Below are 17,438 nucleotides of genomic sequence, written 5' to 3'. Positions count from 1 at the left end.
TGTTCTTTAATAACCTTTCAGTGTCTAGACGTTGCTGTCTCTGGCGCTTGTAGCTAGCTACCTGCTTTACATACAGGATAAGGTTAATTGATTCCTCCTAGCTGTCATCCTCACGGCCTCTGCATTAAGTACTGTAGTTTGCAGTGCAGAGGTCTCTCTGAAACTTCCATCCCAGTTTCCATTATTGGTGTTTTTGAGTTATTAATTTTTTATTAGGTACTCATGGAAACCATGCATCAAGCCTCTGGAGGATGAATAGGAAATGAAGGAGGCGATGCCCAGTTTATGAAGAGAGGCCTAAACAGCAGTGCTGTCTGCACGCTGACACACAGACACATGCTCACATGGACACAAGGGGTGTGTTTTCTGACAGATTTAGAAAGAACAGTTGCTCTCAGACTTTTCTCCTGCAGTGCGTGCATGTACTGCAGCTTAGAGAGGCAACAGAGGAATGGACTGTTAAGTTTACAGTTTAAACCTCACTGTGTTTATGTATTTATTTTTTTTGATGTAGGATTATCACTCGTGGACCTGGTACGTCCCTTTTTCTGCTCACTCAGTCAGTTTCATTAAATTGTGTGTCCTGGTCTGCTTAGCAGCAGCCAAAGCAAATGCAGGTTGTGCACATAGTCAGGCAAACAGTGAAGTCCCCAGAGACCCCGCCTTCTCCCCGCTCCTCTCTGCCCCTCTGGGCTGACGGGCTCAGGTTTCAGGATCAGTTTAGGGTAGACATTGATCTGTCAGAAGCTGGCACACATATAGAAAGAAGACTGGTCTCGTTTCATTGCCGTCCTCATGGAGGGTTTAAATTATGCCACACTGGCCATGCAGGGTTACTCAGGAGCAGGCGACCTTTCTGTGGGACTACTACTGTTACTATGACACGCCTGTGAACGACTGACCTCTGCGTGGCTGTGCTACTGATGACAGTGTGTGCATCAAGAAGAGAAGTGATGTAAAAAAAAAAAAAAAGGTTCATGTGAGCATAATAATTTGTCTCCAGTGGTGGAAGTTTTTAACCGCAGCAATTGTAGTGTGTTGTATTTATTGCTTAACCTCATTGACCAGTGGCTGTTTTTCAGTGTGGTGGCCGGTTGTTTTGACAGTGTGGGAAGGTTCCTGGGGAAATGCCAGCAGAGTTTTTTTGTGATATGAAGAATGCTAGAAGTCCTTTTGTTTTCAGCTATGCGGGAAAGAAATGCTTGCTTTGTTCTTGCAGCCTCTTTGGTGCATGTTGTTCCACCACATCCTCACTGATCCCTGACTTCTTTTTGGAAATCAAATTAAAAATAAATTCTCAGAAGACCTTTTGGTGTAGTTAAACTCTCAGAGCACAGAAACACTGTCGAGGATTGGGAACACTGGTGGTAGAAAACAAGACCGTGTTATGGGTATAACATAATTAATAGACACCTCAATAGAGTGATTATCTGTATCGCATTTGCTATTTAACTTGTTTAGGACTGGATCTAACTTATACCTAATTATTAATCTGCAGTAGGCAGTAAGCTTTTCCTTTGTCACCACTTCTTTGTAGGGGCTAAATTGAAAGCTGACTTAAACAGGATTGCAACCTTGCTATTTAATGATAGTTTATTCTGGAATATTTAGTTGCTAAAAACATTTTCACCGTTACAAGTTACCTATCATCCCTCACCCCAACTTCTTTAGCTTTTTATATGGATAGCTTTGCTCCACTCAGCTGTCAGATCCTTCTGAAAGTGTTTTATTGCTTAAAAACTGCAAGTAGCCACTTCCTTTTCATCGCTGCTGGATGAAAACCCTCAAAATAATTTCTGTGTATTTTCTGCTGTTAAGCTAATCATAACCGTGATGAGAAACATGGCCTTCCGTTGCCTGTTTTGTCCGGTCCGGAAATGAATTGGCGTCAATAATTGCCAGATGTTTGCTACCAGGGGTGCAGTATATCCTGCGATGGCCATCAGAACAGAGAGTACTGCTGCTAGCACACGCCATGTTCTCGGAAAGACGCATTGTCTGATAGAGCTGCTTTGGGTTTCCACGTAAGTGGCTTTTTTCTTGGGATCGCAGGGTTACACCAGCCAGACACCGTACAACCACATCAAGTTAAATTGCATTTCCTCCTCTCCTTCTTGTGCATGCTACCTCCTCTGCGCAGTCCAATCTCCATGTTGATGCAGGCTTCAGGGTGTTTTAAGAGTGTTGCTTTGCTACAGAGACGAGGGAGAAAAAAAAATCTCACTCCATTCCAGTGTTGTGCTCTCTTAGCGGTAGACTGGCTATTGTTCTTCTTGACCCCTGTGCTGCTCAGATGGAGAGTGAGCGAGGGAGGGTGGCTGGAGGGAGAAGTGCTAATGGGATTTACATAAGTGCAAGAACATATGGAGAACAAAAAAAGTTCTGTTTATGAAAATATTTCTGTTGCTGTTGTCCATACAGATGCCCAGCAGATTTTTTTTTTTTTTTTCTCTTCACAAGAAGTGATTTATTTTTATAATGGTTTATAAATGGACATAAATCCTGTGTTGAGCTTCCCAGAGCTGCTCTGTGGGATGAGATGGATGTCTTTAAACGCTCTCTGACCTAACCCCATTGGACGCACTGTGCACAATGACGCGCCTTTCGGGAAGCGCCAAAAAAATAAGGCATTATGACCAAAAACGTTGCCTGACAGCCGCACAGATGACAAGGGTGAATTTAGCTGTACGCTTTCATCTGTCTCTCGCAGCGATACTGCCAGGCTCTGTTTAGCTTGTAAATGTAGCATTAATCTGGTCGTGCATTATGCAACACGGACTATTAGGCTACACATGCAACTGTGATACAGTTCACTGAAGAAGCAGTGTTTTGACAAGCGTCGTCCTCAGATGTTGGCAGCAGCTGAGTTTGCTCTTTGTGGCGAGGTTAGTGGGTTGGGAAGGTGTACAGGTACAACGGAGGATCCCTCTGCTTAGCACAGACACTTTATGCTACGAAAATGTTCATTTTTCACACTTTTGTTTCTGTTTACATGTGTGGGGGGGGGTGTACCTAGTTTTAAGGAGTTGGTAGGCTCCAGGTGTGACCCTGGAGAGAGCAGCTGTTGAGAGCTGGCAGGATGCTTGCCTGGGGGAGGGGGAGTACACATATATGAATGTGAGTGTGCACCTGCAGTTGGGGTGTGGGTTAGAATTGAGGGCTTTTGGGGGGGTGGCTGGTAGTGTGGATAAGTATTCGCAGAAGGCTTGTACACTTGTTTTTCCTACAAGCTTACACTTACAAAAAAAGAAAAAAAAATGCAGGGCAGAAAAGTCTCATCCTCAACGTCAAGTATGGCTTCATACTCTCCTGCCACAGTGTGTAGGAGGCACTGCTGCAGAGCACAGTCCTTTTCTTACTTGCGTAACACCAAATTAATGAAATCTGAATAAAGCATGGCTGTGCTATGTAATCTTCACATCCTCTCGTCGTGCTCTCCTGTGTTGATTATATTCACCCTGTTAGGAGATCATTAGATCGCCTGTCATCCTTCAAGATACCCAGAAATCAAATTGTCTCAGGAGTTCTTACATGGCTGTGAATTGCAAAGCACACCTACAGGAATGAAAACAGCAGGATTTTCTTTTTCTTTTTTTTTTTGTTTAAGAATTAGCTTAGTGTGTGTGATTAATTTCCAAGTCATAAAGGGGAAATTTTTAACTAGAAACGTCAGTTTGAGTATGAACACAACTTTTTCTTTTTTAAAAAAAAATGAGCTCTTGAGTTGGAATGAACATTTTTGTGGTTTAAAAGAGTAGCAGAAGTAATAGTCCTAGTGGAGGATGTATTGAGGATGCCAAATAAATTCTGGGCATAGCTTTAGAGCCATGGAGCAGATTAGTGTGCCATGTCTGTCATTTACAGAAACTGAAAAGCTGCAGGTGCCAGCTTGTGGCACACTGAAAACCTAACTCGCTGCTGTAATGAATTCACAGCTTCACCGAGTGTAATGTGGTTCTACCCTCAGCCCCCAGATGCCTCATTCATGGCCACTCATCAGCTGAAAGATTATTTGCCACCCTCTCAAATGTTGGAACATTATGCACAGGCAAACACACAGCTTGTTGTGTTTCAGGCTGGATCTGGGACCCCTCCCCAGTATGTTCCTGTTGGCAGGGAAGAAATGAAAGGAAGGTACTGTAAAGGTCTCCTCAAATGTCCTTAAATGCTACAGCTCTGCTCAAAAGTTTCTCTATGTGATGATTCACAAAGTCACAGCACAGGCTTTAATTATACCATTAATCTCCTAAATCACATACATTTTTGTTGCAATTTTTTTACAAGGTGTTGATCTGAATGTTTCTTTACCTTTTTAGAGAAACCTCTTCACTTATTAACCATAAACATTTAGTCTTGGATAAACAAAAAGTTGTCTACTTTCTGTTCAAATCTTGTAAACTGAATGCACGAGAAGTCACAAAGAACGATGGATTAAGAGGAGAATCCAAAGATGATGATGGATTAGGCTGCTAAGTAAAAGGATTTGCTAAACGTGGCAGCACGCGAAAGACTTCTGAGAGTAAGTGAAGTAAAGTAAAGAAATAAAAAAAGGGAGGAGACGCAGTGGAATTAATCCGTTTCTCTTGAGCCCGTGTGCCTCTGAATGACATTTCATCACTAAGCCATTTAAAGAGAACCGTGTTGCTTTCATTGGCTTGTCACAAGGGCAGATTGTGAAGAAGAAAGATTTTCAGTTGTAACAGTGTTCACAAAAACACCCTTGCAGCTGCTGCAGCGTCACAGTTAAAGTAAATACGTCATGGCTTACTTATAAGTAATAATTAACTGCATATATGTAATTGTACACTGCTTAATGCAGGGTTTGCTTTTGTTTTTCATGTTTTACTGAAGGGAGGGTGGCAAAAAAAATACACGGTACACATTTCTCACCCATAAATAACAGCAATACAGTAAATGGAAAGTGGTTCTAAGAGAGGAAATCCTACTTAAGCAGATTTGTTTTCCCATGCGTTACTTAAACTTAAAATCTTACACAGGGCAGATTTGCATTCGAGGCCCACTCACACATTTTAATACATCACGGAAGAGCGGGCAGCTGAGCTGAGTCCTGATGTGCGTTGCTTGCTGGGTTTGTCATGTTCCCAGATGATTTTGAGATTTTTCTTTCTTTTTACCCTACCCATGCGTTGTTTTTCAGCTGTGCTCTCTCATCGCTTCATCCCCTTGAGTGGATACTTTTATTTATTTATTTTTTTAGATCAGCAGCAGCAGATTTGAGGACTTTTGCTGCCAGTGCAGGACTAGAAGCCTTAGGCCAGCAATGGAATCAGCAGAAAATGGTCATTTGGTGTCAGACTGGGTCTGTGACGCAACTAATGCACGCTAGCGTGAAGCTGTGTGTGGGTGGATCGGCTCCCACTGGAGAGCAGTGGCATGCTGGAACCACTATTTCTTTTTGGCCGTTGCTGACAGTCTGATTAAAACAGTTAATATCTTTTATTCCCATCTTTTAGGATGTTTTTCTTTATGCTAATTCAAATAAACAGATAAATGTGTATGCATACATGGCTGGTTGAAGTGTTGCCTCACTGGCTGACTACTGTACCTCAGGCTCTCTGCTGCAGCCGAGGAGCAGTTAAAAATAGAGAAAACCCCTTTCGTTCTTTTTTCCCCCCTCTCGTTTTCTAAATATTTGATTTTGCCAAGTGAGCTTGGGGAACCCCTGCATGGAGCAGCTTTCATGAAAAATTCATTACATTTAGAATTTTTCCTGCACCCTACACAGCAAAGTGCTGTGGTATAACACGTAATAACAGAGAACACAGTTTCAAAGTGACGCAACTTGTGCCACTTGACTGCAGCATGCACAGAATATTTATGAATGGGCCTGCACTTGCCTTTATTGTGTCTTACACTGGAGGCATCAATAATATACCATATTACCAGCATTTTTCACAGCTGGATTAGGCAAAAACATTCATAGTTTGTTGTACAGAAACAGAACATAGAAGAGGATGGAGGAGACAGGCAGGCTTGAGATGCTGATCAAGTTCTTAGTGCTCCTTGTGACTTGTCATGTCTCTGCTTAAGGGGCTTCCACAGGAATGCCTGGAGATAAAGTGGTACAGACGTCTAACGGGTGGCCTGAATGTTGATTTCCTTCTGAACTGCTTTGATTGTGCAGTTCAGAAGGGTTCCCGGTAAAGACTTTGGTCTGGGTCTGTACCCGGCTGTGCTGCTGTACTGCTAGATCAAAGTTTTCCCCATTTAATCCATTAAGATCTTCACCGCTTTCGACACCTGAATGTAAATTCAAATGAAAACGCAGTTTAAAAAGGTGTAAATCTCATAAAGAAAATCGAAAAGTCTTGCTTGTTCAGCATGTTTTCATTCACTTTATCTAGAACATTTATAGAGTGCCAGCACTATTCCTACTATTCCTTAAATATAAAGATGGATATGTGTATTAATAGATCTGATTTGCATCATTAAACTAGTCCAGATTTAATGTTCTGTATAGCTATGCAATTAAATGAGGCTGTGCTTTGTTTGGGTGTCCCACGCAGATTTATGTTGTTATCTCAGATACGGTATCTGCCGGCTGCTCGACAGTGTTTGACTTTAATAAGTAGTCAGTCTGTTTTGGTTGCCGAAACTAGGAGCTGGCAGTACAAGGCATTCCTTTATCATTTCATATTACTAACACAGTGAATGTGCAAGTGTATTAAATGTAATCAGTTAGTAATAGTCGGCTCAGTTGTGCTTATGTTGCTTTCAGCTTTTTTTTTTCCTTTCATGCCTTATTCTCATGCATTTCCACTGCCAGTACTCCATCGCATTTTCTCTATCTGTTCATGCATGTCTCTTGATTTCCATTTAATTCTCCTCCCTGAATGTTCTTATCTGACTGGAAGCAGTTGTACAAGTATGTATAGAGAACTTTTCCCCCCATTATTCACTTGGGGCTAAACACATGCACGGTCTTGCAGAGGCAACTCATCCTTCAAGTCTGTGACGACGAATGTGTACTTCATTATAATTGGGACCACATCCATCCTGAAAAACATCATCAACACATAATAAATGGACTTAGAGATGTATGCCTTTTTGTGTATGTGTGTATCATATAAATAACTCATGCATATTAAAGCAGTCTGCCCCACTGGCCTCACTCTGTTCGTGTATGTGTGCCCTTTGGGTGAAACTGTAAGGTTAGGACTTGTAAGAAGACACTGCTATGTCAGCAAGTTGTCATGACAATGCCGCCATTCCCCTATTTCATTGTGTTTTTTCCTCCTCTTGTCTCTCGGGGTTGGAGAGGTCACATGACTGAACTGATCCCCATAATACAGGGATACATAGAGCGGCGTTTCCCTTCTGTGGCTCTTTTTCGAACAGCAGACGCCGCATAGATCATCTATCAAAAACCCCACAAAAAACAGCTACTACACTTTCCAAAGAGCTTTAGGAACTCCACAGAGCAGCAAATCAAAATTCTGTGCTGCCATATCGCATAAAGTAGATGTTATTAAATAAAGTAGAATAACTCATTCTGAGGCTCAGTTGTTATCCTAGGCTAGAGTGAATAGTTAACGTGTGATGTATAGTGCCACATAAATCAACGTGGCAAAGCTCAAGTAACGCTCACGAGACAACGTGATTGCATCTTTTTTAGAGAATCGGCAGCTCCCACGTAACGCGCCTAATACGAACCCAAGGTCGTTCGCTTGCTGCCTGCTGCCTGCTATCCATTCCCGGGCTTGTTTAGAGGCTGACTGAGCGGTGTAGGCTAATGGCCAGGTGGAGCGCTACATAATTCATTGAAACGAAGCTTTGCAGCCAGAGAGCTGGAAAGAGAAGGATTACAGAGCGAGGCTCATACCTCTACAGCCTTTATTGCAGGACAGTCACTGGAGAGAAATAAATTCCCGAAAAACAAATGAGATTTTTACTTTGGCTGCACGTAAACGTCGCTGCATGGAGTTTGGTTTTGTATATGTGGCTGTGTGGAGCTGTGCGACCTTTTGACCTCACTGACGATGCAAGCCTTGTCCTTTTTATTTCGTCAGTGTGCTTAAATCAAATCATTAATCTGCGCTAATTAGTTTGACCACCAGGGAGCTGCTTCATTAGCCGCAATGTGCTTTCTCATCAGGTCCTGTGGCTCTGCATCCTCTGCTGCTCTGGCTGAGTCTCATTGGTGAGGAGAACACGAGGTCAGGAGAGGTCGTGGGGGAGGGGGGTGGAAGGTCACTAGAAGCCATTGCATTTTTATGGATGAAAGTCCGTTCTTGTCATCTAGCTATTCAAGCAGCTTCGGGTGCCTTGGTGACTACCAAAGATGACGCCGTAAAAGCTGAAACGCAGTAAGACCGAGTGCAGTGAAAATCATCTCACCAATTCTTTCAATTCATTCTTCTTTTTCTCATTGGCCTTCATTCATTCCTACGAGCTGTGAATGAGTCACTGCTGCTCGTGAATACAAAGGAACCGGCAGTGTGGAGGAGGCAGAGCGGAGACAACAGAGCAAAACTGGTCCCTGAAGGTTAGATGTAAGAGGGATGCTGCTGAGCAAGCTTTATCACTCAGTTACACAGCAGGATCAGTCACTGCAGGCTGCACCCAAGCTTCTTCTTTTTTTTTCTTTTGCGCTCCTTCTGTTTCTTGATGTTCGCTCTTTATTCTCACTCTCTGTCTCACATATTGTGACCATACATCACATTTGGTCAGATACTGAACTGGCAGCAGTAATCTTAGGCGCCTACCTTGCCCCAGCGTTTTAGAATTTGTAACTTTTTTACAGCAACACTGATTTTTGAAGCATTGTTTACTTTTCTGCAGAATCATCTTCTTTTATTTTGCGTTTTTCTTTTTGCATTGACATACATATGCTTAATACCTTCTTATTAAATTCCTTCGCAGCCTCTGCATGCACTACAAGTCTGGACGGACATGGGTGTAAACTCCTGCTTGACTGGTTGGTAGACAAATAAAACGGTTTCTTGCTTTACTGCCTTTCTCTTTCTGGATTATTGTTGAGTAAATCTCCTTTCTTCTCCTCTGCCTGACACTGCTGTGTCCATCCATCACAAACACTGGAGCTGAACTGCTAAATTGGTGTCAGTGAAGCCGTTTAAAACCCTAACCTCACTCTTACCCTTAATGCACCTTGCCTCCCTCCTTTCACACTTGCGGGTGAATGCACATTAGAGTTAATGTTTTTAAGATGCAGGGAGAGCTGACCTTGGATGCCGGTGAAGTCACTGAGTTGTAATTGAAACTGTGTGCTTCTTGTTGAGCTGTTTTTGGTGCTGGGGTGATTGTGTTTCCTGAGATTATGTGGCTCAGATGGATTCTGTTTGTGTATCTTAACATGTATGCGGTGTGACTACATTCTCAGTTTATATCTTTTGAGGCCTAGAAACCATGAAGGCTGAGCCGTTACCTCAGCCTACATGAAAGTCAAACTGAATAACCACATGGATGATTTAGACTTTGTTTAACCTAAGAGTGATAAACCAGTAACTGCAATGCAGCGCTCCTAACGCGGTGCCTCTACACGTGTAGAAAGCCACATCAAGTCTTAATATGTTGTCCTTCAGGTGCCGCTGGTGAAGGTCCATTGTGTAATTCAGTGAAATGAGCCTGTGGGTGCCATGCGTTCCTCATTGGCATGCACCCCTGCAGTCCACTGACGTCTGCCACCGCAGCATGTGTTGTGTGTGTGTGTCTTTGATGGAGCGCTGCTGCTGTGCCAGCATATTTCTCAATCCGATGCCTGTGCCCCGGTCGCCCTTCAGGCCGGATGTGGCCCTCCAATCCCTTCATCCCAACCTGCTGATCTAAACTATCTCGGCTCTATGCCAAGTGGGCAGGATAGGGCAACGACTAAGGTACAGTTTATGACCCGCCCTTTGTCCTTCAGTCAGGCACAACGGCGTTAACGTGATAGATGGAGTAGCAGGACAGACACAATCCCCCACCAAAGGGAATAAAATATGGCCGTCCTAACCCGGACCCCCACGTATGACGAGGATTGAGTTTGGAGGGCAATCAAAGGACCATGCTTGGTGCTTAACTTTTGCATGACAACATGCTGGTTGGATGCACCTGGTGTATTTGTGACTCAAGCCAGAAGGTGTTTACACTGTGATGTGTTATATTTGGGACAATAGAAAGGTCTATGAGACACTGGAACTATAACTAGTTATTTAGCTATACCCTTATACCGAGAAAGATTGCTAATGGAAGCTACCTACAGATTACAGTTGTCTGTATTTCCATGTAACAGATATAGTTTATTGACTAATGTAATGGGCAGTGAATAAAAAGATGATTTGTGGATTTTCTTTTCTTGGATATTTGAAATTTGGAAAATGGGTTAATTAATGCTTTGCAACCCAATCTTTGTTTGCTTCAAGTTTGTCAAGCTTACAGTACTTGATAGTGACATTTAGAGTCTGTCTGATAGGAAGTTTTTAAGACAGATACTGATATTTAGTGAAGAAGAAGATCAGCCTGTAATATGGATCAGCAGATGAATCAGTGCGACTATGAGGGAGGATCGTGACGGGGGCAGATCATTTGAATCTGCAGCAATCTATAAAATGGCGTTTACCTACACATTCACCCTTGTCTTTAAACTCCACTACATTTCCCAGAATTCATGTGTGGTTTTTGTGAGACATTTTTAATTTCACAAAAGCCAAGGCACAATAAGACCTCTTATTGTCCCTGCCAACTGTAATGAACTGTTTATTGTCTCCAGGTGCTAATATCCTGTTGCACTGTGTAAATGCTTTGACTGCGGCAATGAATCGACTCTCCGGGCAGCAGGATATGAGAAACGGCAAAGTGAAATGAGTTAAAAAGATCAAACGTGATAAAGGGAGAAAAAGGCAGGAGAAGCTTTAGGTGTCTGGAGAGGAAATTCTTCAGTTCATGTAGATTTTATTGGAATAAAACTTAACAGATCTCCAGGCTCACCCACAACTTGGTTATACATTTTAATATATGTGTTTTTTTAGATGTGTATAGGTTGTTTGTTTTCATTACATTTTTAAAAAATATATTTTTATATAGAAACTTTGAACGCAGAGAATTGCTGTCTTACATCTTGCGCTTACAAAAGTGTGTTACTGTTAGTGAATGTCTGCTTTAGGTTGGCAAGAGGAGGCTGTTGAGCAATGTTTTCCTCTCTTCTTTTACTCAGTGCTTTTATTTAAGGGAGCCTTGATTTAATTAAGTTTTGATGAGGATTTGGGCTTTAGAAATACGCTTTTTTTTTTTTTTTTTTTTTTTGCTACTTTACTGGCCAAAATCCACAGAGGAAACGATGTCCAACAACACCCAAAGTGCTTGGATGAAAATATGTTGGCACGGCAGCTGAAACATTTGGTTAAACAGACTGGGATGAAATGGTGTTTGAGTTTCCATTCTGACAAAGGCGAGCTTACATGGTGGATAATGTGTGTGTGTGCGTGCGTGCGTGCGTGTTATGTAATCTGGCTGAGAAGACGCGTTCATTTGGTCTCAGAGATAGATTTGATATTTTGGGTGCTGGTGTGGACACACGGCGCACCTGCTGCCTCTCCTGCTAAACACAGGCTCTGTCACAAACAGCAAACACCAGCATGTGTGAACACACAGTTCAGAGACGCAAATCAACAAATCTGAGCGTTTCGGTAGGTGTGTGTGTGTGTGTGTGTGTGTGTGTGTGTGTGTGTGAGACGAGCAACAGAAGCATATGGGTTGTAGCTATTTTGATCTCTAACTGCAAAGTCTACATGTGGGTATGAATTTTGTCATTCACGGCAACATTTTCAACCACACACGCGCGCACACACACACACACACACACACACACACAGTAATTATTAAGTGCTAGCAGCAGTGTTCCAGGTGTAATTATAGAAAGTTTTGCCCCCTCATTCTGACTGGTAAATGTCTGCTGGATGTCCACAGGAGGTTTTTCCACTTGTCCAACTAACTTTAATGAGTTTTCCTCTTCCTGAAACAAAGAGACGGTGCATGATTGGCTCTCTAACTGATGGTCTTAGACCTCGGTGAGTTAATGTTTCAACCACACAAGGTCTGCTGGTGTGTCAGAGCTACAGGTCATCGTGAGACCTTTGTTTTTGTTTTGTTTTTCCTCAGATGCTTTATGAGCTGTGAGAAATTACCTGAGGTGTAGGTGCGCAGTTTCCACTGATCTCAGTGCAGGTGTTTAAGATATATAATGAATGTGATGTAACGAACAGCTCCTCCAGGTCTGATGCAGTCAGTTGCTGGGAACAGTCGGTCATTAAGCATTAATGTGGAAATTTGTAGGCTTTGCTGGCTGCAGGCTTCACACTCATCAAAACTTGCAAATACCTGATAATGTTTAATGAAAGCTGCAAAGTGTTTGTTTTGCAGACTTCTGACTGTTCTGTCTGTGCCTCTTCTAGCCATCATGTATGTGATGGGAGCCCTTGGACCCGCAGCTGGCTACCTGCTTGGAGGCGTCCTTATCGGTTTTTATGTTGACCCCAAGACTGTTGTCAACATAGACCAGAATGATCCTCGGTTTGTTGGAAACTGGTAAATATGAAGCTCGTTTCCTCGTGCCAGCTGTCCTGTGATATGATCATGTATTTTCTCAGATATCTTTATAAAACTTTCATTTTTCTTTTCCTTTCAGGTGGAGTGGTTTTCTCTTGTGTGCCATAGCTATGCTTCTGGTCATCTTCCCCATGTTTGCCTTCCCTAAAAAGCTGCCGCCACGCCACAAAAAGAAGAGGAAGAAGAAGAAGATTGGCTCACCGGGTGACGTGTCCAGTGATGATGACGTGATGAAGGAAAAGTCCAATAGCAAAAGCCAAAATGTTTCCTCCTCCATGGGCTTTGGAAAGGATATTAAAGGTGAGGAACAGATAACATTATTTTCACTAAGTATTCCTTATAGATGGATCTCTAGGTACCTTACACAAAGGACCCATGAGCTACTGATGTCCAAACAGCCTTTAATTCAATCAATGACTGGGATTAGTCATTTTATACTGTAGTGCAAGGTTCACTGAACTCTCCTTTAAAGATGTTATCGATTAGTGATGGAAGAGCGTGTCTACATAGATGCCTAATGAAGCAGCAAACCTTGGAAGTGTTAGTGGACTTTAGGTTCTATTAACTTTAGTAAATAAACAGTAAACATGTCTAAAGGTCACACACAGGACAGTATGGCTGCACAGTGAACTTAATTTTAATCATAGTCACAATTTTGGCTTCCTGCAATGAAATGAGCTCCATTTTAAAATACATGCTCTGCCAATTAAAACACAAAGCAAAAGCAAATTAAGCACTCCTTAAATTAGGACCGACCAGGTGCCTGCATGTGCTGATCGCAGCTGTTCCCTGCACTGTGCTGCTTGAAGCTTCCTACACTAGCCTGGTTGAGCTGGTTGAGTTAAAAGACAGATTTATAAGAAAATTCAAATGTTTGGCACAGGTACAAACACAAGTTGGCACAAATTTAAAAGGAATGTAGCAAAAGTGAAAGCGGTGCTCCTTTTTTGGTCATTAAAATCAGTGTTGATCATCATGATGATAATCATGATTATCATCGTCGTGCAGTCCATCAGTTCATTTTGCCACCAAAGATTACTCGCACTTAAGGATGAACTGGTTCGACTTCAGTGATCAATGTAATATCAAAGCAATGCATTTTTGTGGTCAAAGGTCAAGGTTGCTGTAGCTTCTTATGTGTTCCATTCTTGTGGTTGTTGATGTTTCATGTGCACCTGGATTATTTTCATTACATCTGACACAAACGTTTTCTTGTACTCAGGATGAACTGGGAGGGACTGGATTGTGGTTTTTGCACCACCCTAAAAAATGAAAAATGTGCTGTTAAAAATGTGATTTTTTTAAAAAAAAATTTTTTAAAGACCCGCCCAATGAATTCCTCCTTCACAACAAATCACATATCGGTCTAGACTCTAGACAGACGTGATTGCAAACTGCAACCGGACTGGTTTTTGGAGGCGTCCAGCTACAAAGTGGTGATTCTAGTTTATGTCATCTCTGAGCCAGATGCCCCAGGAATCTCCCGGCTTTCCCTGGAAGAGCCTCTAGCTGAGTCCTGCTCTAGTGTTTCCCAGTTACCTCTTGTGCAATTTTTGCTCTCAGTCAGACAGCTCTCTCACTCTCTCTTTCGCTCTCTCTTTTAAATGAGCTCTCAAGAGAGTTCAGTCACATTTCCACACACAGGACTAGACAGACTGAGCTGCAGAGGAGTGCACGTTCGCATATGTGAAAATCACAGCTGTAAATTTGAACACGCATTTAAGGTTTCTGCACGCTTATAAATGAATCCCCGTGTGTACGTCGGAGCATTCGGAACAGGATTTCGTCTCAGAGAGACGCACCCGTGCTGGAATGATGATGAATGCGTTATAGCTTCATCAGCCCACAGCTAGCTCTCCGGCTGTTTTATTTGTCTCAGCACAATGTTTTGGGCTGTTGTGCAAACTGTGGCCAATTTCGCAGACTCGGGAGGTTCAGTGTTTGGATCTGGAATGTATTACAATACTGTGCATGTCCTTCAATTGAGGTGTGCTTGTTTGTCCATAGCCCGAATTCAGCACTTTCTGCGAAAGATATGCTGCTGTGAAGTAGCTATCTTTTTTCTTTTTTTTTTGTTGTGCCCTTCACATCATAAGCAAACCCTGAAAAATGCTAACACTGATTTTTTTTACACATCACAGTGACAAACTCTTGATTATGGGAAATTCCAGGCCTTGGTCTACTGCTGCGTGAATGCAGTTCCCCATGGAAATGTTGTCATTATGGATAAAAAAACTGCTGACACATACTGTGTATTATAGCCATGTTTCAATATGTGATTTATTACCTTGGCATGCTGTGAAATACACACACAGGTATTTCAGCTGGCATTTATTCCTCTCACAGGATAAAACGGATTTCAAGACTCAGTTCTTAGCTCCAAACGTCAGCATCCGTCTGAAGAATAGAGTCATTTCATGTCAAAATATGCGTTTTGCATTTATACCCTCTCAAATCAGTTTTAAATACTGTAGCGCGCAACGACTCAAAGCTAAAATGATATAGGGGTCGGTGCATTGTATTACTAACTGCGGTAAATTGTCGTTCTATATCTTTAACCAACACGAAATGTGACACGCGACTATTAACGACGCTTAACGTGTCTGTGTGTTTCAACCTTGTTGGTTGGCTTGATCAAATAGATGACACAATTTGACGGTGTCGTCAAATAAATCCTAATAGAAAAGCAAATGTGGCAACTCTTGTGAGCCAGTGGTCTGTGTGATTGAGGGAGCAGCTGCTGTAGATGCCAGCAGGACTTCACCATCTGTCCCCCTGCAGACAGCGTTACAGCACGCCTCCCAGGAATGAAATAATTAGCGTCACTTTCCTTTTCCTACCATTTGATCTGGGATAATGCTGACAGATGCTGCTAATATTTCCCCGCCTACAACAAGATCAGTTGCATTAGTACTGAGACTGCTATTCTCATATCTAGGCACCATGTCATCTAGTCACACTGGCCGGCTTCCTAATAACCTCCTTTAATAAAAGGCGATAATAATCAACATCACTTTCTTTCTGCCCTTTCTTTTGTTCCTGCTTTGCTTTGTGGTAGTTGCTTTTGAGGCGTGTGAGTCAGAAGAAGCCCTCGTGAGAGCCGCATGGCTGTAAAACCTTTTGTGTTTAAAATCCCTGGACACACATACACACTAGCAGGGAGAGACTGGAGATGCCAGTTGCGCAGAGGGTAGGCGAGCCACCTCCAGCTAAAAGGTTTTCCAAGTCTCGCTTTTGTGCCCAGATGTGACTGATCAGACCACACACACACTCATACTGAGAGAAAAAGACTGTAGAGATGGAAGAAAGGCTGAGCGGCAAGAGCAAGATTTTCATGATTAAAATATAAGGCTGTCATTATAATCTAATGATTTTTTTCTCTCATTTGAATAAAGAAGCTGTACTGACATATTTGTGACCTGACTTCTTAAAGTTGGTTGGACGTTTTCTGACTCTTTGTGTTTCCTCTGAATAGTAAAAAAAAAAGAAAAAAAGAAATTTTCCCAAATTTATTTTTCTTTCTATTCACTTTGTCTCTTGTTATAAGTGTTATAATCAAAGGAAACCCTACAGACTCTTAAAGGATGATTTGCTCCAGCTCAAGGTGACTTTGGAGCTGTAGATTCTGCAGCACGTTCCGGGCGTTCTACGGCACATCAAACATCCAAACTACATGGATAGTAGTTATAGAGAAGCAGTAGCTTGAATCTGAGGTCCCTGTGGATTGCAGAGATCCTCATTCTGTCAAACTGTTCCTGAAATTGTATACCTTAGCTGTGCTGAGATGGAGAAGTCCATATGCGCCAGTGACCTTGTACCTCTTACAAGCACATTCAAGGAAAGCTTATCTTACACAAGGTTTAGACACATAAAATATACAGAAGACCGAAATAATGTCCTGAATATGTCGTGAAAACAGGGAAACCAGGGAGCCATCCCTGGCAGAGACTGTATATTTCCATCTCCTCTGATCTGATATCTTTTTATAAGATATAAGCAGGGATTAAAATCTGAAACCCAATTTTAGGGGTCAAATCTGGAACAGAATTACTTAAAAAAATCTTGCTTTTGTGAGGTTGTGGTCAGCTGACCTTTGCTGCTCTTTGTGTGTTTAGTCAGCTAAATTCAACAAGATACATATCGATGTTTCACAACTTATATCACAGATTTTTCCAACCCTTTAATACCATGAAAGTATTATAAAAGGTAGCAAGTGAATCTAATCAACATCATTTGAAATACAAATTAATGTCTGCTACCTTTGATGTAAGCTAATATTGACCACGAACACCACGTCTGCTCCGTAGCAGTCCAACATGAAGTCCTGACTGTAAACTTCACCACAACACTGTAAACTAACCAGTTTAGCCTGCATTAAACTGCTTAGTAGTGTCCTACAGTATTTTTATGCAAAGTTTGAATGAGACAAAATGAGTGTACTTCAATTCTTAACTTTCATTTTAAATGATCTCCAACTTAACCCACCCTAAACAAAAAATTGTTGTTGTTGATAATATTCGCTTCTCTTCTGTAGCTCTGACCGCAACTTTACATTTGCACCATGAACGGTTTACAGGAGTGAGAAGAAAACAGAATGTGTTCCGGGCATAGCAGTGAGTGGGATGTCTTTATTTTCTCATTTAATGAAAAGGATTTCTCTGTCATCATAAATTATGAACTCATTTGACGGTGTTATGCTGGCAGTATGGTAACCCGCCTATCAGATTTAATAGATCATTAATTAAAGGTGCTGGATTGTCGTTCCAGATCATTCCTGCACACATTAATGTCTGTATATAAGATATATGCAGAGATGCATTTTTGACATAACTGCATAATTGCATTGGGATAAAAAACATTTTTTAAAAACATTT

The 17,438-nt window shown here is 41.9% G+C and overlaps 1 protein-coding gene across 1 annotated transcript in view; it reads left to right on the top strand.

Moving 5' to 3' along the window:
* slco5a1 (solute carrier organic anion transporter family member 5A1) overlaps positions 1-17,438 on the top strand; it is a 36,465-nt gene that overhangs the window by 5,841 nt on the left and 13,186 nt on the right. The window contains exons 3-4 of the mRNA XM_085287255.1: positions 12,411-12,543; positions 12,644-12,864. Coding sequence (XP_085143381.1) covers positions 12,411-12,543; positions 12,644-12,864 — 354 coding nt within the window. The remainder of the gene's footprint in view (positions 1-12,410; positions 12,544-12,643; positions 12,865-17,438) is intronic.

The sequence above is a fragment of the Mchenga conophoros genome, linkage group LG9, assembly GCF_057382185.1.
Source record: "Mchenga conophoros isolate Kocher_MC1m ecotype Shallow Benthic linkage group LG9, M_conophoros_male_GT1.1, whole genome shotgun sequence".
NCBI classification, from domain to species: Eukaryota; Metazoa; Chordata; class Actinopteri; order Cichliformes; family Cichlidae; genus Mchenga; species Mchenga conophoros.
Note: the sequence above shows the minus strand (reverse complement) of the source record. Positions and strands in the feature narration are given on the sequence as shown.